Raw genomic sequence first — 26,649 nt, 5'->3', positions numbered from 1 at the left:
TTTTTGCTACTTTTTCCACATTTCAGGAGATGTGACTTCTATACCTGTTACATCAAATTTAGTGAAAATGAAGGAGGGATTACCGTCTTCCTAACACTATAGTTATGACTATGAAATAAATAAATTCCAGTCACTACAGGTAAATCATTAGCAATAACATAGTTCAATTGTAGATACATTTCATATTCATCAAATTTAAATGTCATTTTTTGTGACATATTTTCTCAATCTAAAATGTGATTTCTCTAAAAATGTTCAAAATCAACGAACACTAAAAAAAACTCCTCAGCTTCTAATAAAATTTTTAACGTTGTAAATAGGATCCAAATCAGACCCAAAATCATACCGACATAAGCAATTCTTAACACACAAAATTCCATGCAAGGACTACAAATAGTGTCAAAAGGCATCATGCTCCACAATGCAGAAAGCGTCTGTGCTTCAGTGTCTTAATTATAGTGTAAGTAAGTCCTCTAAAAGTTAGTACAACAATAACCAGCAGCAAGCAGATAGCTGGCAGATTTTTAAATTATTGTGGTGATGGGAGAGAAAGAGCAGGAAGACCCTTCATCGCAAATGATTGTAGCAATTTTCACCTGTAATATTACAAAAGATATGTATTGCAATTCCCATTTTACACCTGAGGTAAACCGTGTCATTAACATTGCAACTCTGCTTAAACACTCTGTCAGCTTCAATGGCACATCTACATATACGGCTCACATAAATGAGAAAAAAATCCAAACCTTATGACATACATCATTCACATATTGCACACAGTCAGTCCTGAGATTTGTATTGATTTAATATCTTGGAGAGCAGAAATGAACAAGACTCAAAAGATCCATCATGATGCAATTATCCAAAGTTTTTCATTTAAAATGCATCTATGTCTGGTCCCTGCCAAAATAATTTTAACTGTAAATTTCCAAATGTCTCAATTATAAAACTACACAGATCTGAACTATAATAGTCAAAGCTCAACTGTTTTATAAATACATTTAAAATATGGCATTAATATAAAAATCCTATATCATACAACCAAAACAATTTAATATAACTTGCTATGGCAATAACCAGATCATTTTTCTAAACAAACAGATAAACTCCATCATGTCACTTTGAACTTCTTCTGACCTTCTGATGGCTACAATTGGGAACAAATGTTATCCAAGAAAAATACTGGTGGCTCTGCATTTGCGAAACAGAGAATGCTTAAATTAAGCAGCCTTTGCTTTAGTAAACATATCAGATGCATTGCACAGGAAAAGATACCAGCCCAGTTCTGCTTTTGTATATATCAAATATAATCACAGATTAAAAATCCTACTGATTTAGAGCATGTCTACACTGCAATCCAAGTGACTGGGACTGATGCAGAAAAATCTGTTCTCTAGGTGTAAATTAGCTATCTGGGTCACAACAGCAGGGCAATCACAGAAGCATGGGATGTACTTAAGGCTATTTACCACACTTTACTATGAGTTTTGTATCCCATGGTAAGCTCAGTATTGCTGGAGTTACATTATTTATCAGGCTGAAATAGTTACCTGGATTAAAGATAGTTGGCTTGTATCTGCCCAGAGGTGCAGACACATCTTTGGCTGCAATGTAATATGCCCTTAGTGAATTTACAATAGGGGAAACTGATAATAAATGTTGGGGATCTATTGATTATTGCCTTTGTTCACATGCAGCGTAAAATGAAGTTTGTTAGTGATTTGAAGGTAGGATTCATTCCACGTAACATTAACCAGCTAAGGTTAAGTATATAAACTAACCCTGTTACCCAATGTCCTTGTAGAGACAATGGAGAGAAACAGGCACCGTCAGAGGGCAATACACCATAAGCAAGGTTAACTGACTTAGGCCAAATACTTAACTTACTGATACCAATGTTAGTGACTGCGAGTGCAAATACAACCTGCTATAAATTGCCACACCCTGGATGGATTTCACTGAGACCAGTGCTCAAAAAAGTCAGCCATTTTTGTATTGCTTTTGTATTGGTTGCTTTCTCATGTTCTTTAGGGAAGAAAAATTGTACAAACAATTTTTATCATCTTAACAATTGTATTAACAATTTTTATCATCTTTTTATCATCATCGAGTGTGACTATTGTAGTGCATTTTTGACTGCCAAAACAAGAATAGCCTCTTCATATAAACACATTTATAAGTAAAAGTATAACATCATATCAGTCTTAAAAATTCTTAGCCTCCATTATGACTGGACTATGAAAGCATGCTGTCAACCAATCAGGAGAAATGATGAAAGGAATATTGTTCTTTTTTCCTTTTTTTTTTTGTTTTTTTTTATTTCAGGTTTCTTTCCAAAATATACTTCTTTTTTTTTTTTTTTTTTTTTTTTTTTTTTTTTTTGGTACAGTGAACAGCAGCAACAGCAGCTTTTAGGAGAGCTGTGGTTGTAATGCTGCTGAAAGCTGCTTCCCTAAAATGACCTTTCCTACCCAGTAAATGATTCCAGCAGGGCAACTCAAAAGCAAAAGAAAAAAAATCACTTTTTGTCATACTGCTCACAAAACTACCGTGTTGGGAAAGCTTTTCAGACACATGCTTAAAAGTAAAAAAAACCCCTAAAAGTATGACACTTCCACTCAACTTTAATTTCAAGACTTGACTGGCTGGGATGCCTCAAGTCATTCTCTGGAGGCCTTGAGATAATATGCAAGTGACAAGAATATGAGTTTGTCTGGAGCCTGACAATAATTGCATACCACTGCTTACATTGCAGCAAAATCTTGACGTTGCAAATGACAGCATAAAATAATAGAGCCTGGTGAGCCTAACTATTTCAACCTTATCAGATGGAGGAGAAAAAAGGCTTTACTTAAGACCAGAGGCTCTTATCGCTCCACTGGGAGAAGGGCCAAGGGAAAGTATAGTTTCCACATGAAAGGTGACGGTGGCTCCAACCAGTCCATCACTCCACAGCAGAACCAGGTTGAACTGGGAGGGCAAGTGGGCTTCCACCAAAGCAGCTGTGGCTCCCCTTGCTGACCTGCTCTCGCCAAAGGCACCACACCAGGTCACCCTGTGCCACTACAGCCTTGTCCGATGGTGGACATTAATACCTTCTGAGTTCTCCAAAGGCAGAGGTCTTTGCAGATCTCTTTCTTAAAAGAGGAGAAATCACTGTTTTCAAAATTGGATCTTTGGAATGCAAGTTATATTCAGTCTTGTCCGAAATGAAGGACCAACTCTGCTCTCCAGCAAAATCTAGTCAGAAAGATTTACTCAGACAGAAAACCGCCCTGGTGCTTGCAGCAGTATAAACTAACAGGAACTGAAACACGGAAGACAGTACAGCGAATCTTCCAAGACTGAACACAGGCACTAAGAAAAAAGATCGTGTGAAACTATGTAACAGTGTCATCTAGTGACTCTTGCCATAATCTTATTACCCAGACAGTGCAATCAGCTACAAGGAAGGCCAGTTTTTACACTGTTGAAGTGAGCTGTGCCCATACTCTATATTGACACCTGGCGTTCAGCTATGACAAGATTTCTGAGTGCCCGCACACACAAATATGACATTTGCAAACAAGTGTCTGAGGAGCACACAGACATCCTTAACTGGGTATGTGGAAATCCTAGTGAAATGCCAATGCCAGCCATGGTGCAGGTCCTGTCTTGTGTCAGGGAAAGCATCTGTCATGATGGTGCTGAAATACAGCTCGTGATTATACCACCTAGCGAGACTCCTTTGAACTCAGTCCTCCATGTAATCTGCAGAACTTTTTGCAAGGTCCTGCAGACCACCAGGGAGCCATGGACAACAGCTTAGTAGCCTCCGGTGGAAGCAACCACAGTTACAAGTAGGCAACTTGGCTGTTTTCTATTTTTTTCTAGCATCTGACCCTAGCACCGAGGATTATGTATCTGTAACGAGTGACTAAATCCTGTACCATACCTCCTTATTTCTAGGCACACTCATTGAATGGGAGCTAATCTGTTCATAAGGCTCATGAGAACCCCTTAGCATGACACTGAAAAAGATGTTTCCTTGGTTTTTTCTTGTTTTCATTCTTCTTGCCTGAAAGTCTGTTTCCCACATAAGAAAGCACATAACAAAGACCATTAATAAAAATGAAAAAGCTTAACTAATATAGTGGATTTTTTTCCTTTTTAGAGTTATGAAGTCCTTCATAAAGTGTAATACTTGCCAAAGAATACAGTTAAAGGCATGAGCATTTTGTTATATTTCCATTATAATTAATTAAACTGTCAGAAACATTGTCCAAAAAGCATTCAGTCTGACAAACTTGGAAAATCTGGAAAATGTAATGCAAGTGTGATACTTGTCTGTAATTCATGTACCAGTTTACAGGGGTATAAACCACACTGTAACCTTTATTAGCTGTTTATAAATAAAAATAAAATAGAATAAAATAAAATAAAATAAAATCAAGTTTAAGAGAATTGGATTTTTTTTGCATATACCTTCAGTTTCAAATCACATTCACCTCCTTCCTTGACCACTCAAAATTAAGTTTAAAAAAAAAAAGTCATCCATTTTCAGATTTTCTGATTTGAGGTTTGCACATACCATACGCCTGAAAGATCTGTGGCATCTAATTAGAGACCATCATAATAAACAGCTCAGCACAACAGGCAAATTGGGACACTTTGGTTTTTCTCTTCCTAGGACATTAACATTTTGTATTCAGTCTAATCACTGAGCTCTGCTGATCACTGACTTAGGTGGCTTCAGGAGCAGAATCTCAAACCTTGCTAACATTATGCGTTGCAGCCTTATGCGTCATACCTGGGCACACTGCGATGATGCATCCAGGCTAACAATATTGAAAACTCAGCCATATTGTGCCATGCAGATGCAATAGCTCATTCAGGAATAACTCAGCCCAACACCTTATTGTAGAGGTTAGATATATCCTTTGTGACCAAAGGGCATTAGCATCTGATGACCATGCCCTTGCTTTTAGTGGTATCATCTCAGCTACATCTGGGCAAGTGCCTGTAGACTGCAATCTCAAAACTAATTCTAACTGGTTCATTGTTGGCAGTCCCAACAGAAAAGTCAAAAAAAAAAAAAAAAAAAAAAGGAGAAAAATATTTAAAGTAATGCTTTTGCAGCAAGGTTAAGGCAAGTTGAAGGAATAAGAGGAAGAGAGAAGTTCCCAGATATATGAAGGAGGCTCTTGGCTTTCTGTTTGAAACAAAGTTATAAGCACTTTTCTTTGCCAGAGCAGTCTTAGAAATACATAATAAAAGAAGAAAAAGAAAAAAAAGCTAGCAATATTTTAGCTCAAAAAAGCCTTGAACCTCCTTTCTGTAATACGAATAAAAAAACAGGCTGCTCTGCTTCCCTTCCTAGACCTGATCCAAGGGGCAGCTTTGCGAGGGACCCCAGGGCCCAGAAATAACCTTTCAACATAGTGGAACCACGACAGCCTGTTCCCTTTAAAAAGAGGAAATCTGAAGGTAACACGAGCTGTTCTCAGGTCCCTCTTCTCAAGGGGTACAGGAGGGCCAACACTAACACTTCTTCAGCACAACATCTCAGGACAGCTCATGCCCAGCAGTCACCTTGTGTTCCTCATCCGCAACACTCCTGATCCCTCCTTTCTTCCACTGCCTATATCAAGTTTTCCTTTCCCCTCTTTATCCATCCATTCTTTCTTTTTCACCTTTACACACCCTTCTTCTCTCTCAGACTTTTCATCCCAGTTCCAATCTGCGTTCCAAATGCACCCATTCCTTTCTAAAACAGTGAAGCATTTGGATACCTCAACAACTTGAAAACACGCACATAACAAATCCGAGAAAATTGTCTATTTGTTCCCTTGAAACTCATCTTCTTTATCTGCTCTCTTCCATGGTTTCTTTTATGGCACCGAAATGACCATGTGCTAGCTTTATGTCGGGACAGGAATTATTTTTTTCTGAGGCACATGACTCCAAGGTGCTGAAAAAAACAAGTAATAAAAAGTGAGATGGAAAGACATTCTTCTACAATAAATTGTCTTAGTACTGAACCCACTTCATGAGAATATAATCTAATAACAATACAATGAAGTTGGGAAAATACTCTGGAATCCTTCAGTGTATGCGTTTGGAGTCCAATTTTACACAGCTAACACCCTTGATACAGCCACATTTGGATTTACAAAGCATATCTGTGAGGTCAACTAGATTGAAATGATTTTATTTCAGACAGTATTTTTTCTTCATAACTGCAAAGAAAAATCAAACACATATGAATGATGTTCAAAGAAATACTTCTGATACCCTCATAAAGCGATTTCTGACTTAGAATATTTATAGCAAAATAATGCAATATTTTGTATGTGCTGTATAGTCTCATTTGTTAAAAAAATATATTTAATAAGTGACAAGCCCAAGTGAAAAATTTTACATGGTACTGGATAAACCACCCAAGTAGTTAAATCAATTCCTTTCTGTTTAATTTTACTATTTGTTTTTCTATCTGAGCTGCCAATTTTCTAACATATTAGAGAAGAAGTAGGAAAGTCTTTTTGATTGATAACAAGCTCAGATTTTTGTGTCAGATCAGTAGAGATTTTTTTTCAAAGTAAGAATTCTGTATGTTGCTATTACATTCTTAGACAATTATTCTACAAAAATTATTTAAATGCTCTTTTTTTAGCTGCTTTGACAAGAACACCAAAACAGTTCACATCACCCTTGACCTGCAGGGTGTACATCATCTTGTCAACATATAAACAAACACATGATGGGCTGTATTTTAATAGATTCTGTAAATATCAAGATCCAATTCATCAAAAGGTTTGCCTAAGTGACAGCTGTGGGGGTTGTGGTGCATGACTGCATGTCCATTCAGTGTTGTTGCAATAGGATCATTGCAAGAAAATGCAGAGCTACTGTTGCTCTTTCTTCCATATTATTATTTCTCTGGAGCTCTGGATTAAGCTGCAGTCTGTATGTGCCACTTCATGTATAAGGGAAATATGCAGACTTCCGGGCAGAAGCCACATGGCTGGCTTTTATAATAATCCCTCTCCTCTCTCCCCATCTTTATCAGACAATTCCTCTGATGTGCTGCACTCTGTCAGAAAAGGAGGCTGAGAGGAATTTATAAGCACAGAAACTCTTACTTGGGAGAATGAGCAGAGCTCAGTTTCGATAAGGTTTACACAGACACAGTAACTTTTCTTGGTTGGCTTCATAGCTTCATGGATTTTAAAGCCAGAAGAGACTGTTCGATCATCTGCTCCAGACTATTTCATAGGCCGTTAGCTTCCATCCAGGAAAAGGCACAGAAAAAAGGGAGAGGACCAGCATGCCATGAGTACCTGATGCCCCCATAATGGCAGGGAACTGCTAAAGCAAGAAATGCCCAGATGAACCAGCAAGCCAAGACGGCCACATCTGAAGCTGCAGAGATCATGACAAACCTGCATGGTTGGTGGCAGTCAGCCCAGGGCACAAATATTCTAGTTGGAAATGAAAGACTAAGACCTCAGACCACAATCCCTGTGGCAACTCTCTGGCCCCACAAAAAAAGCGAAGAGAAGACAGAATCTGCCTGGACAGCTGAGGGAAGAAATTCCTAGTAAGTGCCCCACTGTAGATGAGACCCGTATGCAGAGTGCTACAAGGAAGATGCAGGCAGTCTTACTCTCCTCATGTATGACCTAAGAGGTGAAGCAAAGGGTTTGGAGGTTCACAGACTGTGAAGGCAAAGGCTCAGATCATCCAACCCAGAGATGCAGAACTTGACACATCTAATGACCTTTCAAAGAGTCAAAGTAAGGTAGCTGCCTCTTTTAGCAAGATATTCTTATGTTCAACTACTGCAAAACATAATTACCTTCTTCTTTTGAGATGCATTTTGTCTAACTTCAGCTTCTAGCCATGGTATTTTGTCTATCCCTTCTCATCTATTGAATAGAAAAGCCCATCAGCCCATTTGGGGTTTTTTTTTCCCATACATAAGGGTCCATACAAAGAAGTCAAATCAACTCTAACCTCTTCTATAATGAAGACAATATATTAAGCTCCATTAAGAACTCCATTCAAAGGCTTTTTTTCCAGAAGCTGATCACCTCCACAGCCACCTTGTACTCTCTTCTCTTTTTCCCTCTGGTTGTGGTCTCTAGACACAAGGTAACTCTTCAAAGATATTTCAGTCACACGATACCATCCATTTTATACAACTCATAGCTACCATAGCCCTTCTGCTGGAGACTTAAATGCCATGATGCTCTTGGGCAACTCAAACACAAATTCCTATACTCATACACAAAGCCAAGGTCCCTCTCCTCATCCCCTCGTGCCTTTCCAGCAGACTTCTCCAGGATGGAAAGTTTAAGAGAACTGATGCATGAATTTAAAATATTTGCCCTCTTTGAAACTCCTATGAGTTTTGTGTTGCTGGAATGGGGAGTAACATTAGAGTCTTTTTATTCACTAGCAAGTACAATCACCATGAAACATAGAATGAGAAGACCTAAAAAATCCTGTAGTCTGACACTGGGACAAAGCTCAGGAATTCTGACCTTGGAAGCCACTCCATGTTTTCTGTAAGCTCCTCTACACCACCAGCTCCCAACAAAGTTGAAGGGAGTAAATGAAAGCTCAGAATAGTGCAGTGACATTGTGGGATGAGCTTACAGCACTTAGGCCTCTATTTGTACTATTTATAGCTGTCATGCATGCAAGAGAAGAATATTCTTACCCAATTGATCGTAGTTAGGCACAGCAATTGATTTTTTTTTGTTTAAATAGTGAAGTTTACTAGGAGTTTTCAAGTCATTAATATGAAACTATTCAACTTTCAACCATATGATTCGTGAGCAGTTTTAGCAAATGTTAGTACTGATTTGGCTTGTGTGTATGTGCAAAACTGCCCTGTTATAAAGCACACAATATAAGACCTTCTCTGGTATTTGCAATTGCACCATTTGCTCACGATTGACTTGGAACCTCTAAGAAGCGCTGTCAGTATTACTGCTAGGATAAATCACTTCCAGCTAAAATGGAAGCCTATCTTATCTTTAAGTTTTCAGAAAAGGTGTTGATCAAATAGTCAGAAAAATTTCACCCAGCAGGCACAGGACAAAGCCATGTCAGAAGGCACAGAGATCCAGCTCACTCTAATCATAATAAACACTGCCTGGGCACAATCCGGTTTCAGCCCATAGGACAATTAACCTTGCTAGGACTTGTTGCCCTGGGCATGGCATCGTTCCAGTCCGCAGCAGGCTTCTGTCTGGTCAGCTTAGGCCACAGACATCGCAAGCTTGTGCCCAGTTGTGCCTGCCCATGGTCCATTCTTGGTATAATATCATATTTCCTAGTGCAATGCTAAGGACACACTAAAAGATCTCTAAGAAAAGCTTTGCATGCTCAAGAATATTCACAAAGCTACTTTTTGTAGTACTTGCAAGTTTTTGAAACCTTAAACTAGATAAAATATTTAAATTAATCAACAAGAGAGTGGGAAAAATCAGGAGCAGAAAACCATGAGAACATGGGGGAGAAAATTATTAATTCTGAATGCTATCGTTTCTTAGTGTTTTGCCTGTGACTTTCTGTGGGATATCCACAACTCATCATCAAACAGCACCAGCTCTAAAACTGAGTAATAGATAGATCAGCACTGTAATGCTCATGAGACAAGTCTAGCCTGGTTTGTGAGAGAATGGTAAAATTACCTGTAATCTTTGAGAACAAAGAGAAAGAATGGCAGTAATCTTCTACAAGAGTCATAGTCTGAGAGTGCCCTGGCTCTTTCTCCAAACTCACTGGCACTACGTTGCCTTGCTGTCCTATTCTCCATCTTCTTCAGACACATTGTTTTAGCAGCCTGCATCTGTCTGTTGCCCCAATTTTCCCTATGATCTAAGGTCCACTTTTTCAGCCTCCATAGATACATGAATTTGCTGAGGAAAAGTGGAAGATAAGGTATCTAGCTCTCTGATTTTTATGGTGAGACCTTCAAAGAGTATGAAGGAGGGAGAAATTCAGTCAGACTTTCAGTCTGTGGCAATCTGATCCTTGGCTGCTGCACTACAAAGTCTTTCTTACATAGAAATTTCTCAACATTACTTCTTTTAAAGATTTACCAGATAAGCTAATACCAAGTTGCAATGACTGACTGTACTATTATTTAAATAAAGCAATGGAATTAACTATCAAAATGTTAATGTACATCCAGTCTAGCTTTGCCTGTGAAAGAGAAAACTTTTTTCCACAGTTAATGTGGGATGACAGTGAGAACTAGAAACGGATGCTTTCAACAGTAAACTTACTTCTAATTCTCCAAATAAATTAAATCACCTTCCACACAGAAAAGAAATGCCAGAATGTTTGTCCTTTTTGTAGAAAGCACTGAGACAAATGCACATCTTTTCAGAAATCACAAAAAGTATTTTTGATGTAAGATTTTTAAAGTAATAAATAATAAAATAAATAAGAATTTAATAAAAAAGTTAAAACTATTTAAAAGTAAAAAATAATAAAGCAAAAGTAAGAAAAGGCAAAAAATAGTAAAAAAACCCACCATGGTGGGTTGGCTAAGTTGGCTTTAATCATAAATCATTGCCAAGGCATGGAATTGCCTTGGCCTAACTATCACTGTAGCCAGCTGTTTTCTCCGTGGATGCAGCAGCAAGTTTAAATTCTTGATGTCTCTCATGCCTTAAAACAGATGATCTGAAAGTCGAGTGTGACAGAGAAAGGAGCGTTTTTCCTGAACCACCCACCGACCACTGGCTGGGTGCGGTATGGGAGCAGTGTGCTGCTCAGCTTCAGAGAGGGGAGAAGGCCTTGTGCAAACTTTTTCAGTGGCTTTCGTTGTTACTTCAAATTGTGATTGATAGCATCCTGAGAGACATTGCTAGCTATTTCTGATCATAAATACAGCCACTATGACATGCAAGCTGTAGGGTGGGAATGAATAGTGTAAAGTATAGTATGTGGACCTGTGAGATTTCAGAAGAGATAAGTAATAATGTGGAAGAAATATAAACTCAGAATGAAGAATTAAGCAGATTAAGATGCTACAAAGTTCTTAAAGTGATCCAACATGACAGTTGCTAGATCTTTAAAAAAGAAGCCATCTGATTTGGCTTGGCAGCAAACAATGAAATTGTACACAAATTAGCCTTTCAAAAGCAAAGGAAAAACCTGTTTCAAACAATGAAGTAAAACTTGTGCAACACTATTGCCTCTGGGACATGTCACTTTTGGGTAATTAGGGCATAAAAATTAACATTTTATTAAATAAACAAAAACCCACAAAGGTTAAGAAAAGAAACAGACAAATGTAGTCTTTGGAGGAAAGGGTGGCTGCAGACCTCAGCCTGACCCTCAGCCATCTTTTGTTGGGAATGGCAGACCCCAAGGTCAAATAGCTACTCAGCCAGAGTTACTGTCTGAGCCCACCCAGGCTCAGATATATAACCTACTATAATGTATGTTCCACCATATGGTAGGCTAGAGACACCCCTGAGTCTCCAGGTTTCTGCTGGAGAACTCTTAATGTTGGAAATTCACCAAATCCCTAGACTGGGAATGCAATAGGTACCATTCTGGACAAACAAGCAAGCAAGTTAATATTCCTAAAAACTACATCTTATCCCAAGTAATTTGAATGGGATCCAGGTTCGATGAGAAAAGAAAAGAGAATGAAATTCAGATGAGACATCATTGATGCAAAGATTAGAACATCAATGGTACCCATTTTTTTCCTAAACCTCTTCATGGTTAGTGTATAGTCTAAGGAAATGCCAATGTTCATCTTCACTTTGGCTAACTTTGTGATAAAATTGCATCAGAAATTGAGCTTCCGTAACTCCTTACCTGACTTTTAAACATGCTGAAAGATTTACAGCAAATTAAACTCTACTGTGTTGGTCCATGAACAACAGAAGAGGTTCAGCTGGGTGAAAAGTTTTGGTCCCAACACAGAAACAAGACCTCAAATTTCTCAGGAAGCGCCTCTCTCCAGCAAAATGCCAGAGCCAGAGTATGGTAATTAGCAATTTGCAAGTTTGGGACTATAGAAAAGAGAACACTGCTGAAAACACAACTCAGGTCTTAGCTTGGTACACTTTGTCGACTGCCCCACAGGGTTACAGCAGCTTTAAGTGAAATTTTTAAGTCTGTGTAACTTTTTGTGCATTTCTGTTAGAGCTGGTGAAAAACTAATCTGCAAACTCCACTTTTCCACACGAAAAAAACATCTTGTTAACAATCAAACTTTTTTTCAGGAACATATCACTTCTGTTTAAGTATTCTGATGATATTTTCATTTTAGTTATTTTGATATAGTTATATTTAATTTTATGAAATGTTAGTGTTTCTTCCTGAATTTTCCAAATGCATGCCATCTATAGGCACCTAATCAACGTGTACACCAGTTTTCCTGCTCTGAAATGGAGAATGGCCCTATGTTGTGGATGAGAATCAAATTTTTTTAAAAGTTGGGGGGGTTTTCCATCAAATGTCAAATCCTTCTCGGAATGTTTGCTTTGAAAGACAACTCATTTTTTTAGAGGTGGACAAATGTCACTTTGTTACCACAGCTGTCACTGAAATCTTGCTGGTCACAATAAAATGAATTAACAAAACCCAGGGAAATATCTGTAGCTCAGCAAAACTTCACTTCTTCAATTGGAAATGAAGATGTGCTTTATTAGCAACAGATCTTACAAATTAGAAAAATTTGTCCTTCTCATTTTTCTCTCAGTAATTGTGCATCTCTTTCATCTCCTCCTTTTACTGGAGCAATGAAAACTGGGACAGAATTCAAGCCAACTGAAAATAGAAATAAATAGAAATAGAAATGGAATGGAATATAGAAAATAGAACACTTTTTAAAAATTTTCACTTCAATGGTAAGCTCTTTTTGTAAAATGGTGGTCTAAAAATAGGATCAGTCACCAATCTGTACTGCTATAAAAGTTCTTTTGACAGATTGATAAGAACAAATACCCTGCTTTCCACAGTGAATGCTGACATGGCATCAGGCAAAAAGTACATGTAAACCATTTTTTAAAAAATACAGACCTTTACATAACTAGAAGTTTAGCCTAGGTAAAAATCGTGAACCCTAGATTTGCTTACTTCATTTGTTTTATACATGACATGTCACTTAATGTAGGATTTTTTTTTTTTTTTCCAGTTTAGGACCGTAACAAATACTGACCATTACTCTATTTCCAAATTCAGGGCTCTGTTACAGGTGAACACCATGAAGAACAGTCTTCATATGGCCTCTATTTCAGTAGGAGATTCTCATACCCATGATAAAACCACTTTTCTCTACTTTGTAGTTCCACAGATGAAATCAAAACATCTTTAGAAGTGCCCTGGGGTCACTAAATTTGCTTGCTTATACACCAGTAGGTCTCTACACAGAAAGTACCAGATTGAATTACTGTTAAAATATGGAATTGTTTACGTACATCTTGCTAAATCCATGCAACAAATATGCAATGTAGTACAAACAATAAATTTATGAGTTACAGATTTTTTACAAGATACCAAAAAAAAAAGTTTTTCTTTGATGTTAATATTTATCTAACTAAATACAATGCGCTACTACACAGTCATTGGCAATGCAATCCTCCCTTTCTTTACAGTAAAATATTATCCTTAGGTCACATGAATGCATTTACACAAGGGTACCTTTATGTTAACTGCGTGTTACTGTTGTTGTATAGAGAGTGGCAGACAATATGCAGGTGGCTCTGCAGTTCTGAAAGAACGGTTGGCCTATCTTGGAAAAATGATTTAAGAATTGTGATTAAAGTAATACCGTGTTATTCAGTCATGCCTGAAGACCTCATCAAATCAAAGTTACTAGTGACATCAATGGCTATCTTGTCTGTGCAAGGACTGATTAACAACTGCAGGATATTAGTCCTGGAAGCTCATGATCTGCATGAGGCCTGACACAAATTAGCTTGTTGCCAGCTATGACTGGACCTCATCTACAGTTTGCAAGAAGAATCTCCTGTAATCACCTGCATTTTAAGGTTTAGCATTTATAGGTTTTTACTGTGCATACTGCTTATTTTCACACAAGTAGAAAGCACTGTGGTTCTGTGGTTGGTGGCTAGCATTTTGCGGCTTTATTGTATTTATTTTAATATAGGAAAACTTCTAGAGCGTATTTGCTTTGTGACATAATGTCTTTATTATGTCTTGCAGAAATAATTGACCCAAATCAAGTTACTATACACTATATCTATAGGTTAATTAGAACTTTAAGATGCAACAAATAAAACACATTATTGACTTTTAAATCCTCAATCAAATAAATATTTACAGCTGCAATTTGCCAAAATTATTTACCTTTCAATAACGGATCACAAAGACAATATGCACTACTGACTCAAGTAAATGCCTTGGCTGTCAGCAAACAAATTACACATAGAAGAAAAAATAAGTGTTCTGGCTATCATTACAGTCTATAAATAGCTGATGTGGCTCTCCTTTAAAGATGTGTGATCTTCTACATTAGTAGACTTTTTCAATGCATAATTGACCTTGAGATGGAGAATAACCTCGTAGCTGAGTGGCTTTTCTTTTAGGGAACAATGAGTACAGATATTAGAGGATGTGCCTGTTGTCAATGATCATTGCTGAAATCTGCTTATACCACACTGGGACAATCAATTTTGTAAATGATTGCAATAATCAAGGAAATTGCCTAATTTATAAATCCTGGCATACAGCATTTTAATGGATTCCTACATTTTAATGCTGATGCTTTCAAAGCCAAATGAATTGTTGTCCAAGCTGTCACTACACAAAATGATAAAAACATTCAGTCTTGTGGGTAACTACATCTCATGGATATTCAGGTACATAATCACTCATTAGTGAATTCTGTGATAGTTTCCAGTTACAAGCCAACAGCAAAAAGCCACAGTTTCCTTATGAAAAAGCCTTCTCTGAAACCAAAGACTAAAAATAGTCAAGTACTACTGAACTAATACATTAAAAAACGTCATAGCCTTCTTTGTCCAGGTAAGATAGCACACTGTTTTACCTTTCTTCTTTTTTTTCCGTACGTAATAAAGAATACTCTTATTTCTAGAACTAAGAGGCAGGTCCAACAACTTTTTGACCACGAATCACATCAATGCAGGCACCATTCGTATGGAAGGAGAACAAATGCAGGGCTTGGTGCCATGGCTGTTGCTGGTGGGTAATTCTACCTGATCTACTCTCCAACTTGCCCTCCACACTTCCCGCAGACGTAGTTATACATGGATCGCTATTCTCAGTTAAACCTTAAGCAATTGATTTCAGCCAATAGTGGGCTGCCAGTACTTTACTTACTGCTCAATCTCACTAACCTGACATTTATGGTGTACTGATTGGCCTCTGTCAGTGGTGGTGGTTGTAAATTCACTTTGAAAAGCTTTGTGTTAACAGCCTTCAACCAGGCTCTGAGACGAGTACGAGCAGGCAAGCTGACAATTGCTCGACCTCCTGCCCTTATTACAGTGAGTAAATCAGGCTTTGAGCCATTAGGCTGGAGCCCGAGGCCTACACAAAAAGGATTGACATGACTAAAGGTCAACCTTTGTCACACATGTGTAACAATTTGGATAATGGAATTCTGTAACTTATCTGAAAAAGGTGCCATATGCGTGGAAGGAAAGTATACCTTGGGCTGAATTTTCCAGCTTTTATGTTAAGCGGTTACTTAGAAGTCTGCATTTTAAAGTCCGTGCATGCTTGATGCCATGAAACCTGGGGGACCAAAACACATACAGCAGTGATTGAGGCAGTTCTGCAAAATATTGAACATCACCGCCACCCTGAAAAGTGCTGCAGTTTCAGCTTATCAAATCTACAACCAATATATTATCGGCATCAGGTACGCAACACATTTTGGGTAGCCATGTATCTCATTAAAACATTGCCTTTATTCACCCACTTTGAATCAAAAGTCAATAGAAATAATTCACTGTTAATGGTTATCATAAATTAAAGAGTAATTTCCAGCTTTACGAACTAGATTTCATCCAACAATGGAAATTGCTTTTACTAACTAATAATAAAAAAAGGTTAAGTGTTTCCATAATATTAGTGATTGGATCACTTTTGAGCAATACGGAAAGGTAGTGGTCAAATAAGGACAGAAATGAGCTTTGGTATTTATTTGTGTTCTATTTCAGTATTTTTGTGTATTACATAATAGAATCTCCAAGGTGAGATTATGTGCCATGGAAAAACAGACAGTCCCTGCATGATCTGGCAATTTAGAAAAAATTTTTTTCCTAGGAATAGTGTGTGTCCAGACACGTGCATGTTCTGTGCAGTCCATGGAATTATTGTTTTCAGTAACACTGTTGAGATTCTGGGGCTGTATCCAACTCCCCACTAAAGTTTATTCCAAACTACACTTTGTTAAATAGGAAGAGAATCAGTCCCTGTGCCAAATTAGATTTATGTTGTTGCACGTGTGCTTAGGCTTACTTATCGGCTCAGGCATACAATAGATACCTTGTGTACATGGAACAAACATACCAAAGACATGGAGATACATGAAGATAAGGCATCAAGGTTTAGTTTAGCTTTTCTGAAAATAAGAATAATCAAACGCAAAGTAGCTTTTATATTTGGGATTAGACTAACTTTATATTGACCCCAAGTAAGGAATCTATAACTTAAAAAAGTTATCTGGAAAAATGTGATACTAAGTGATCCATAAATATTAATGTTAGCAAGCTGCTTTATAGCGGCTTAGCGCAATTTCTTCTAAGGTACATAAATTAAAGAAGTTGTGGCGCTGAATGTGCTCTTACTGAAATTTCAGCTTAGCAATCTACTGAACACAACATTAGGGGTATTTCCAGTAGGCAGTACGTGAACTTAAAATCCATGTAAAAGTAAAAATGATTGTGCCTTTTTAATAGAAAATAAACACAAGTGTGGTACACACACAAAATCCTCAGAAAAGGCAAAACAAAACAACAGAATGGCACCAGCTGTTACTCTGCATAATTTAAGATACAATAGTAATATAACTATGGGGGTTTTTCAATTATTTTAATTTCATTAACATGATATGTTTGAAACAGGGCTGACAAGCAGTCTAGAATACTAGATGATGGATTGCTGAGAAACATAATTTTCACTTTAATAGAACTACGGCATGCACATAATTCTAACCCCCAGTGCTTTGCTGTAACAGCGAATTTAGTCCAAAACTACAGCCTTGAGAATCTGAATACAAATCCATCACAATAACTGGAATGAGTGCTTCATTTGAAAGGTAAGGATTCTCTCTGCGTATTAATTTGTACAGAAATGTACAGTACCGCTGCACGGACTCTGGCCAGCATGCATCCCAGCAAAATGCCTGTTCTTGGTCCAGATGAAGTCAAAGGCAATGTTTTCTTTGACTTCAGTTGAGGCACAAAAAGGCCAATAAATACCCAAATGGTACTTTATTAAAATGACATGCACACTTTCCAGTAGTGCCAGTTAACTGTGTCCATTTAAGGGGAAAATCAGTAACACAGGTTTAGCATTTTGTAATTACTAATGAACGCCCTGCTGTATATATATTTTGCTCATCCCTGTAAAAAAACCTAACATATGAAAAAGCATTTCTTCCAGAAAAGCAAAACTTAAATTAAGTCACGTTAAAATAAAGTGAGATAATATATTTGACATTCTTGGGCTATTCCAAGAAAAAAAACCTATTTGACTTCTGACAAAAAAAAATTGACTCTTTATCAGAACGAAGAAAAGGAAACTGTAAGATTCTATCCTTTGTTACGTCTGTCAGTAAAAGTTTTTTTCATCTGAACTGCATTTGCAGGGGAAAAGACCATTTATGATTTAGCTGTTTCCAGACTTCACAGTTTAAAGTTTGGAGACTGAAAAACTTCAGCTACTAAAATGTATAAGTCTTTTAAACTTCTGTATTTTATTCTAATAGAACTTAAGTGTATACCGTATACATTCCTTAAGTCTACTCTTATTAAATTTTGATGTTAAACAGAAAGGGGAAACCATGTGCAACTAGATTAATTTATCTCCAGGGAGTAAGGACACATTAATAATTGAGATAATGTTTTCATATATGTTGGAATCAAGTGTGCCTTTTCACTTCTTTATTAGAAAACACATTAGGGGAAAATTATCTCATTCTCATCAGTAAGACCTAATTGCTGAGAAAGTCTCTGTTTTCTTTTCAATAACAAAAGGATTGTTCGCATTACTTCAAAATGAAAAAAAAAAAGAAAAAAAAAGATCAGAAATATTATCAAGCAGTGCTGGAATAAATGCCTGTATTACCAAAGAGAGTGTTTACTTAATACACCCAGTCCTGTTTTTGTTTTAAATAAATCAGAGTTTATTGTATTTTCATAAAATACAAGCAAACGCTGGATTGGATAGAAGTGGGCCAAAGGGGAAAAAAAAAGAACCACAACTAAAAATGACTAATATTTTTGGCTTTCTGAAGGGCTGATCTTTCTGTAAGTTATAAAAAATTATCTTGGCTGATTGTGAGAGAACTCTATAATTTCCCATGAACGCCCATAGGTGTCAAGGCCTGTTGTGAGGTAATGGAATGGTATGTAATTTACTCTGAATCGCTGTACATTATGCTGTATGGATTACATACAAAGCAAACACTGAGTGCATGATGGGAACACTTGTGCAGACAGACTGAAGCATATTTCCATAGCGTTGAACTATACATCAAATGCAGTGCTTCTGATGTTTCCCACAACAAAGAGAATTTTAAAAGCCGCCAAATCAGTAACTATGCTTAAAAGTCTTTGCCATAGCCCTTCTATTTATCTGGTGTACTCTAAAAACAAAGAACTGTAAACAAAAACAAATATCTACCAACTTTACTTTGCAGTGCTGAGAGAAAAAATATTAGAATGCTATTTATGGTACTGAGAAAGAGAAGTTCTCTCTATAAGGTCCATCAAGACCTAATGCTGAATAAATCATCTGTGGACTTACTTGTATTTGCAGCTATCTTGAAAAGATCAATGGAAAAGAATTGACTAGAGCCACAACTTTATAAAAGGACAATGATGAGACAATGTGTACAGTGATTTAATCCACACTCCTATACCACGTAGACTAAAAGAATACAGACTATTCAGATACTTTCTTTCAATTGCTTTTATTTATTTTCCTAGATCAGCTTTGTAAAATCACACACACTTTCTGATTACTTTCTTTTGCTATACTTTTTGTTTATTAAACATTAGTTCTCTGATAGATAAAACATACCAAATTGAAAGTCAAAACAAATGAGAAACGGCCAAAACTTTTAGCTAGAGCTTAGAGTATGTGATTCGTTCTTTGCTAACAATTTTTGCCATTAACAGAAAAAATCCAAGACCATGAGCTGCCCACAATACGTCCCCCAAAAAACTAAATTTAATTATTATTTTTAAGATAATTCACTTAAAATACACACACTCATTTTGCTAGCCCACAGGAAATCTGTGTTGTGTGTTAAGAACAGAAGAGCAAACCCACACAAAAACTCAGCTGACACCCATCGATGGCCTGAATGCAGCACATACGTCAGTACTATTTCTTATTTTTATTTAACATCTTTTTCTTCTTTGCTTTTGGCTTTCCCCCCTTCTTTCATTGCTTTAAAACAATTTTTAAGTTCATCTGAAATTAGACTAAAAAATTTTTGCCCATTTAAAAAAGATATTATCAATATTTACAATTCTGCTTCCATAAAACTGATTCATGTCTTAAAAAAAAATTTAATTGATAACGTAAATATTTAAGGATAATGTAAAATTCCCTAACTCCATTTATTTTAGCTAAATTCCAATGTTGTATGTAACTTGATGATCTGGCAAGCTTATTTTATTATTTTATTATTTTATATTTTGTTAATTAGCATAGTCTAAACAACAAACTCTTAACAATGAAAATAAAGCCTCCAACATCATTATAGAGTGTTCCATAAAAAAATATTTGATTAACAATATATCCTAAAATGCTCTCGTTATAATCACTGGGCTTTGGTAGGAATAGATTTAAGTCCGATTTATTAATGTCTGCTATACAAGAGAAATTCCATCCCCACTGAAGGCAGCAACAAAACTCCCAACGATTGCAAGTCATCCAGTTTGACTGAGTACATTTAGGTGTGTTCTGAGACTGATCTTTTACTCTTTAAAGTGAAAATCTCCCTCTTGCCACAATGACTCTTCCAGGTAAATACTTTGAGACAAAGACCCTGACGTGTTATTTACTATTTGTTTGCGTATAGGAAATGCGTAGGAGGTCCTACTCATAGAAAGAAGTCACACATATTAGATAGTATGCATCATACTATAGTATACTATAAATAGAACGTAATGATTAAAAGAGGTAATCATCAGTCCCAAAGAGCTGACAACCTAAATATTCACAGGTTTTCTGTGAACAAGTGCTATACACAACATGCTGGCTCCACAACACCAAATATCTTTTAAAAATCCATTCACTTTTACTGTATACCCACTGAAGACAGCAAAACCACTCTTTGCAACTTCATGGACTCCTTGTCGGTTTTATAACCAGCAAGCACATCCCCTTATATTCTGAAGATTCGGATTTGGTCTAGATGAGTAAGTATCACCTGCAGATCTACGGGCATGTTTCTACTGGTACTCTGTAACAGTTAGTCTTGAGGTGAGCAGAAGCTGCAGCTACAGAGGACTAAGCAGAACTAAGAAATGACACCTTCCAGCACAAAGCAAAGAAGAAATGAATGGCAAAAGACTAGGTAGACGGTAGGCTGTTTCTGCAAATAAGAAGTACTGACACACACGGGGATTATACGTGTTCCCTGTTAATTATTAAATCTGCATGTAAAATGAGCATATACCGTATTTTCTTTCTAAATTAACTTACCACAAGATGCTGTTGTAGCATCTGCGTACAAACTACACCTAAGCAGAAAACTCCAGTGCTTCACTGGAGAAAATGTACACGGTCACGAACAGTAACAGCCATGGATGTCCCTGTACGGCCAAAGGAATACAACAGCAGGTTTATGATCTGTTCTGCCAAACCACAGTCACCGTTCATCGCAAAATAAACCAAACTATCATAGCCTGAATGTTTTCAATGACATCAGTTATCACTGTTACCTTCTCTAAGATGGTGACATATACAGAAAAAGAACATTTTCAGAGAGCTGAAAGTGGCTTTCACACAAAAGCACGGTCATTGCAGGACCAGAGTTAAACAAGCACTAATACCTTCAGTGTGCAAATAGCAGGGCTGTAGAATAGGCTCCTGCACTCGTTTCAGCAGCTTTCTTGGACTGACTGTAGGCCACAGCGATGGGGCAATATGCCATCTCAACCCCCATGAGTTGAGATGATACCTCTAGTGCAGCAAGGCTTTTGCTTGCACCGGCTACATTTTCCAATCTGCTGGGTCGGCTTGCTTAAATTGTGTTGGGTTTTTTTTCACAGCTAGTGAACAATGCTAATACTACATACAATTACATTCCATGTCTACTTCAAAACAATCAAATTTGACAAGGAAGGAAAGATGATGACTTACTTCCCAGAGATGCTGAGTGTTCCTGATGGCTCCTGCTTGAACCTTCTCCGGCAAGAGCAGGACTCCCTGGAAGGGCCCAATCCAGGTGCCCTGCTGGATCCGCTGCGCGGCACAAATACCGTAGGCCAGGCCAGGCACTGTGCTGGTGCACAGACACACTTCCCGGGGCAGGTCCCGGAGCCACTCTGGGATCTCAGGTGGAGGGGCTGCTGCGGCAGCACTGCTGGTACCCACCAGACGGCGCAGGGAGTGGAGGGGCCCGTGCATGGGGCACTCGCCGTTGCGGTTATCAGCACACATGTCACATCCTGTGGGGCAAAGAGGGAAAAACACTATCAATATGGTGCTGCTGGCCACCACCATGATCACTGCCACAGGCAAGATCGTGCAGACCCCTCTACTTTTCCTATCATTTCATGGCAGCTTATACACACCGTGCCCTTTTGCATGTTGCTTAGGATGGTTTTCCTAATCTTGCCAAAGCCCTTAATAAGAAATCCCAAAGGCTGAGCAGAAACCCTGCACATGTTTTGCAAGACCTGCCAAGACTCATTTATTTTAACACAGTTTTTTAAGATTCATTTTTTGACTAATATAAATAGCCCATTTAAAGCATCCCAGTGTGTTTCGGTGAGACATTTTAAAACAGACATAATGCCTTACAAGTCCCCCTCAATTGCCTTACCACAGCTCAAGCCAAGGGTTTAATTGGAACAGGATTTAATTTCATCCTTATTTTAAATGAACATTCACTTACTTTTTACATTAACATGTGTGTGCATGCCTGTCTGTTTAGAAAATAAAATAAATAAACCAGAACCTCATAATGACAAATCGGAGCATCCATAGACATTTACTTTCTTATAGCCAAATCTAACCTTTAAATTGAAATTACGTAGCAAATATTACTGATTCCTAGCACACGTCTGAAAATTTTTATTGAACAGGAATGCATGTTCTTTGACTGTTACATGTAGCTGAGCAAAACAGCATGTCTGGTGTTGTGAGCAGCTCCCATCAGAAAGACCAGTTTGTAAAAACATTTATTTCCCTAACTGCTCCTAATAACAGATGATGTTTCTCTATTTTGGGAAGATCCTAATGTGATTTTTCTTTTTTGAGCAAAGAAAATTTTGGTTAACTGTTTCTACTGCACACTATTGCACATGCCATGAAGGTACAACTTCCAGGAAAATGTTTCATGCTTAGGAAATCCATTTCTCTGGAGGTATGCTGAGTTAACATAACAATGAATCTATTGAAATAGGTTACCATCTTCTGCACATTTCACTTTTGTGGCACAGTAAAGACTTTCATATATATTTATTCCAGAAATACGAAGGAAAAACAATAACTATGCCATAGTACTCATGTAGCAAGTCCTAGATCTTTCTCCTAATAATTTTATACAACGTACACCCATTCTTGTAAAAATAAAGCACAGTATTCACTATAGAAGCTGCAGCTTCTTGGTCTATGCCACAGATTTAGACTTGCTAGATTGCCTGTAACCACAGTTTTAATTCTCAGGGGGACTGACTCAGCTGTTCTTCTTTCCGAGATGGACGTACTACATATTATGTAGGCCTCTTTCCTACAGAGCTTTCAAAAGAAAACCTTCCTCTCAGTGAAAGCTGCTAAAGGATAATAAAAGCTGCATTTTCGAAATATGGCCTCTATTTGCATTCTGTAATTTTAGACACACTTTCTAAGCACTATTTCCTGTCATCCTCTTTTAAATCGTACCATACAAAAATGATGCATTCAGCAATATGAAAATTTTTGAAAGTTACATGTGGAAGCTAATTTCCCTCAAAATCGTTACACCTTTGAGTCTTGCAGTAAATGCATGTGCTTGGTGCTTGTCAGTTCAAGTTCTCTACCTGTAACATCGATTACAGATCTTAGCAGAAAGCAAGGAAGCAAGCCCTGAGTTGTGCATTACTCTGATGGGTGCCCCTGCAGAAGAAGGCCTGCATATGAAACTTGCCCCCTGCCATCCCTAACCTGTCAAGCAGTGTAAGGGCAGCAAGGCAGAAGGGAAGAAGAGCCCATTCAGGCAGTGCAGCACACCAGGGCAGCTGTAGGACAAAAGCCCCTAGTGGGTACCAGGCTTATACCGGCAAAAAAAAAATGCCTTTTGGCTGGAGGGTTAAAGCCTTTCCTTAACAATATAGTCACTGTTGCAAAACGACTCTTTTGTTGGGTTAAGCCGCAACTGCAGAAGGGTTTTGCTCGCTCAGCCACGTCAATTAGAGGTGGCTGGAGGATGAGATTTGCAGGACCTCAGGGAAAAGGTTTCTCGCCAGTCCTGAGAAAAGATTATTATGCAGCAAATATTCCTACAGCCATTCCCAGGCATGATGAATAAAAGGCAGCAAGTACATGCTTTTTTGTTGTTGTTGGTTTTGTTGTTGGGGGTTTTGTTGTTGTTGTTTCCACAGCTAGTTTGGAAGTGAGGTATCACTACAACATCTTTTCTTTCCTCCTTGAAACCAGTCATCAAGAAACCATGTGGTTTTGGCATATCCAAAGATCTCAGGGGCTGCATTGGAGTTTGGCATTGGAGATCATATAGGAAAGGATTTCAAACCAAAAAAAAACCAAACCCAACACCAAAGAGGTTGGCTTGTGAGTACACTTTAAACAAAACCGGCATCTAATCATGCAAGTTAGAAAGAAAACATCTGACAGGAAAACTGAGGGCTTAAAGAAAGGATGTCTAACCATGATGTCAATTAGCACCCAGGGCAGGCCCCTGAATCTGACCTGTTTGCACTGTTTGACGATCTTCTAGATGTGTAACTCTCCTCCCAACTACCTGAATATTAATGGCTTTCTTGGAGACACCGTGTCTCTGTAGCAACTTACATTAAACATGCTAAGGCATCTTCGTGACTCCACTCAGGCAATTTCAGTGTCAATCTCCTGCATCCTGCTACCAGACACGCGTAACTTTTCATGCACGCAACTTTTAGTACCTCCCTAGAACAAGGATTTCTTCAATTCATCCTGTCAATACGTGTGCATGAGTGTGGATAAAACATTTTATTTCTACCTTTTCAAGGAAAGAAATTAAGAAATTGACGAGGAGTATAAATGAACCCTGTGTCGCTGTCATTCACCCTTACAGAAAGCCACACATAGTGATATTTATTTTCCACTATCCAAAAACACTTGTAATGTCTTAATGCTTGGCAGCAGCAGTATCTGATCTCCCGCTGTGTTCCTTTCCCTTTGTCCTGCCAAAGCTGAAAATTTGGAAAATGGGACATCTTCTGAAACTGTTTTGGCTTATGGCTTGTTGATGAGAGGGAAGGAGTCTGTCTTTAATACTAAGCAGTACTGAAATTCTTCTTAATTGCATGCTTTATAGATCTCTTCTTCAGTTTTTATGCAATTGTACAAATAAAATTTTAAAAAATTCCTCATAAATGTTATAAGGAGTGGAAGCCCTACTAGACATATTTTAGCATGCCTTGAGCAAAAAGTTACCGTGCATCTTTTCCTCTTCCGTGATTAACTTTTGTGTGATGATACGTGGAAGGCTTTGACCCAAGCACACTGTCAATTATGTTATACCACCCTTTTAAAGACAGTCACTGTAAGCAGTGGATTCCTCTGCCTCAGAGGACAAGGGAAGGAAGTCCTTAATATTAGACAGGGGAAAAAGGGAGAACTTCAAGACTTGCACACTACCCTGCCTCACAGAAAGGATCAACACCATCATCTGCATTGATACTGCAAAGTAGGATGTGATACAGTGCACCAACTTGCTTAATAATAGATGGAAAAGAAGGGGTTTTTTTGAGACAGAGAGTGCTGTGGTCCACTGACATCACTAGAGTCTCCAAACTGGATGGCAACTGCTAAGACCCACATGGGTGTGGAAAGGTCGCATGGTGGGACAAGTGTGAGCTTCCCAGAGGACTGCCACACAGGGCAACACGGAGAGATGTACTGTGCCTTTCCTCCTATTTTGGCCTCAGAGAGCAGCTCTGAGTACAGGCCTCCTCCAAGGACCGCTGAATACTTCCACTGGCTGTAATAGCATCAGTCATACCCCAAATCAAGACAAGAAGCAGCAAGAAACGTGAGAAAATTGAGGGTTTTGCTGAAAATGGAAAAAGCAAGGAGGACTGCAGCCAGAGCAGAGTGTCCTCTGATAAAATCAGGAGATATAGAGGGTAAGGTCAGTGGGAATGCTCCATTGCAGGCCCAGATGCAGCCAGACTCTTTGGAAGGAGATCGGTTTCTCACTTTATACCTTCATGCTGTATAGATGGGAGGATTGAGGCAAGGAAGAAGCAAGAAAAAAAATTAAACGATTTCCTAGTGGAGCTATTTGGTATGGCTCTTTTGGGAGGAGTGCAGTATGTTATCGTTTATTTGCCTCCATAAAAATGAACACAGTGTAATGCCAGCACTATAACTCCATGAGAGTACACTTAAAAGTACTAAACCTAAGCAAAAGGGAAAGGACACATAATTTCCCCAAAAATATAATTCTAAATAACACTACATTGCATATTTTAAAGGAAATCTGAGAGGACAAAGCCTTTGTCAGTGAAAGGTAGAGTCCAACATGGTGTTTTAACCAGCAAACCAGCTGTAACAATAAATGAAAGAAATACATTTTTGTCTCTGCAATAATATGCTTCAAAGGTGCAGTTATACTGGATACCTGCAGTTTGCTGGTATTAAAGAAGGGTGGCCTCTGACCCTCTGCTTCATAATTCACGGCAAGCATGCAGGTATCCCGTGTAAGTGGCCATCATTTCACACGGTATTACTCACTTGCAAGTATAAATCACTGCGGCTGGGCCCGGGTACCCAGCTAAGAGGGAGCGTGGGCTGGGTGAGACAGTACCCTTTCGTTTCCGGAGGGCTGGCGCTTTCCTAGGGATCACGGGTTCCCCGTGCCTCAGTTTTCTCATCGACGAGCTGACATTAATCTCTTTTTGCGAAATTAACCGCAGTTTCTCGCAGACTGCCTGACTTGATGCAGGCTTTCGGTGGGGCAAAACACAGATGCGCTCTTCCCCTCGGGTTCCTTTTATTTATTTGTTTATCTATTCTAAATACTCGCTGAGGAGA

The 26,649-nt window shown here is 38.2% G+C and overlaps 1 protein-coding gene across 1 annotated transcript in view; it reads right to left on the bottom strand.

The window, feature by feature from the left end:
* The window catches only part of PRDM6 (PR domain containing 6), a 67,393-nt gene extending 40,904 nt beyond the window's left edge, over positions 1-26,489 (bottom strand). The window contains exons 1-2 of the mRNA XM_009580010.1: positions 26,423-26,489; positions 21,553-21,860 (exon numbers count right to left, since the gene is read on the bottom strand). Of these exons, the coding sequence (XP_009578305.1) occupies positions 21,553-21,860; positions 26,423-26,489 (375 nt within the window). The remainder of the gene's footprint in view (positions 1-21,552; positions 21,861-26,422) is intronic.
* Between the last annotated feature and the right edge of the window lie 160 nt (positions 26,490-26,649).

The sequence above is a fragment of the Fulmarus glacialis genome, unplaced genomic scaffold (assembly GCF_000690835.1).
Source record: "Fulmarus glacialis isolate BGI_N327 unplaced genomic scaffold, ASM69083v1 scaffold43736, whole genome shotgun sequence".
In the NCBI taxonomy this organism is placed as follows: domain Eukaryota; kingdom Metazoa; phylum Chordata; class Aves; order Procellariiformes; family Procellariidae; genus Fulmarus; species Fulmarus glacialis.
The sequence above is the reverse complement of the archived record's forward strand: the minus strand, read 5'-3'. Positions and strand labels throughout refer to the sequence as shown.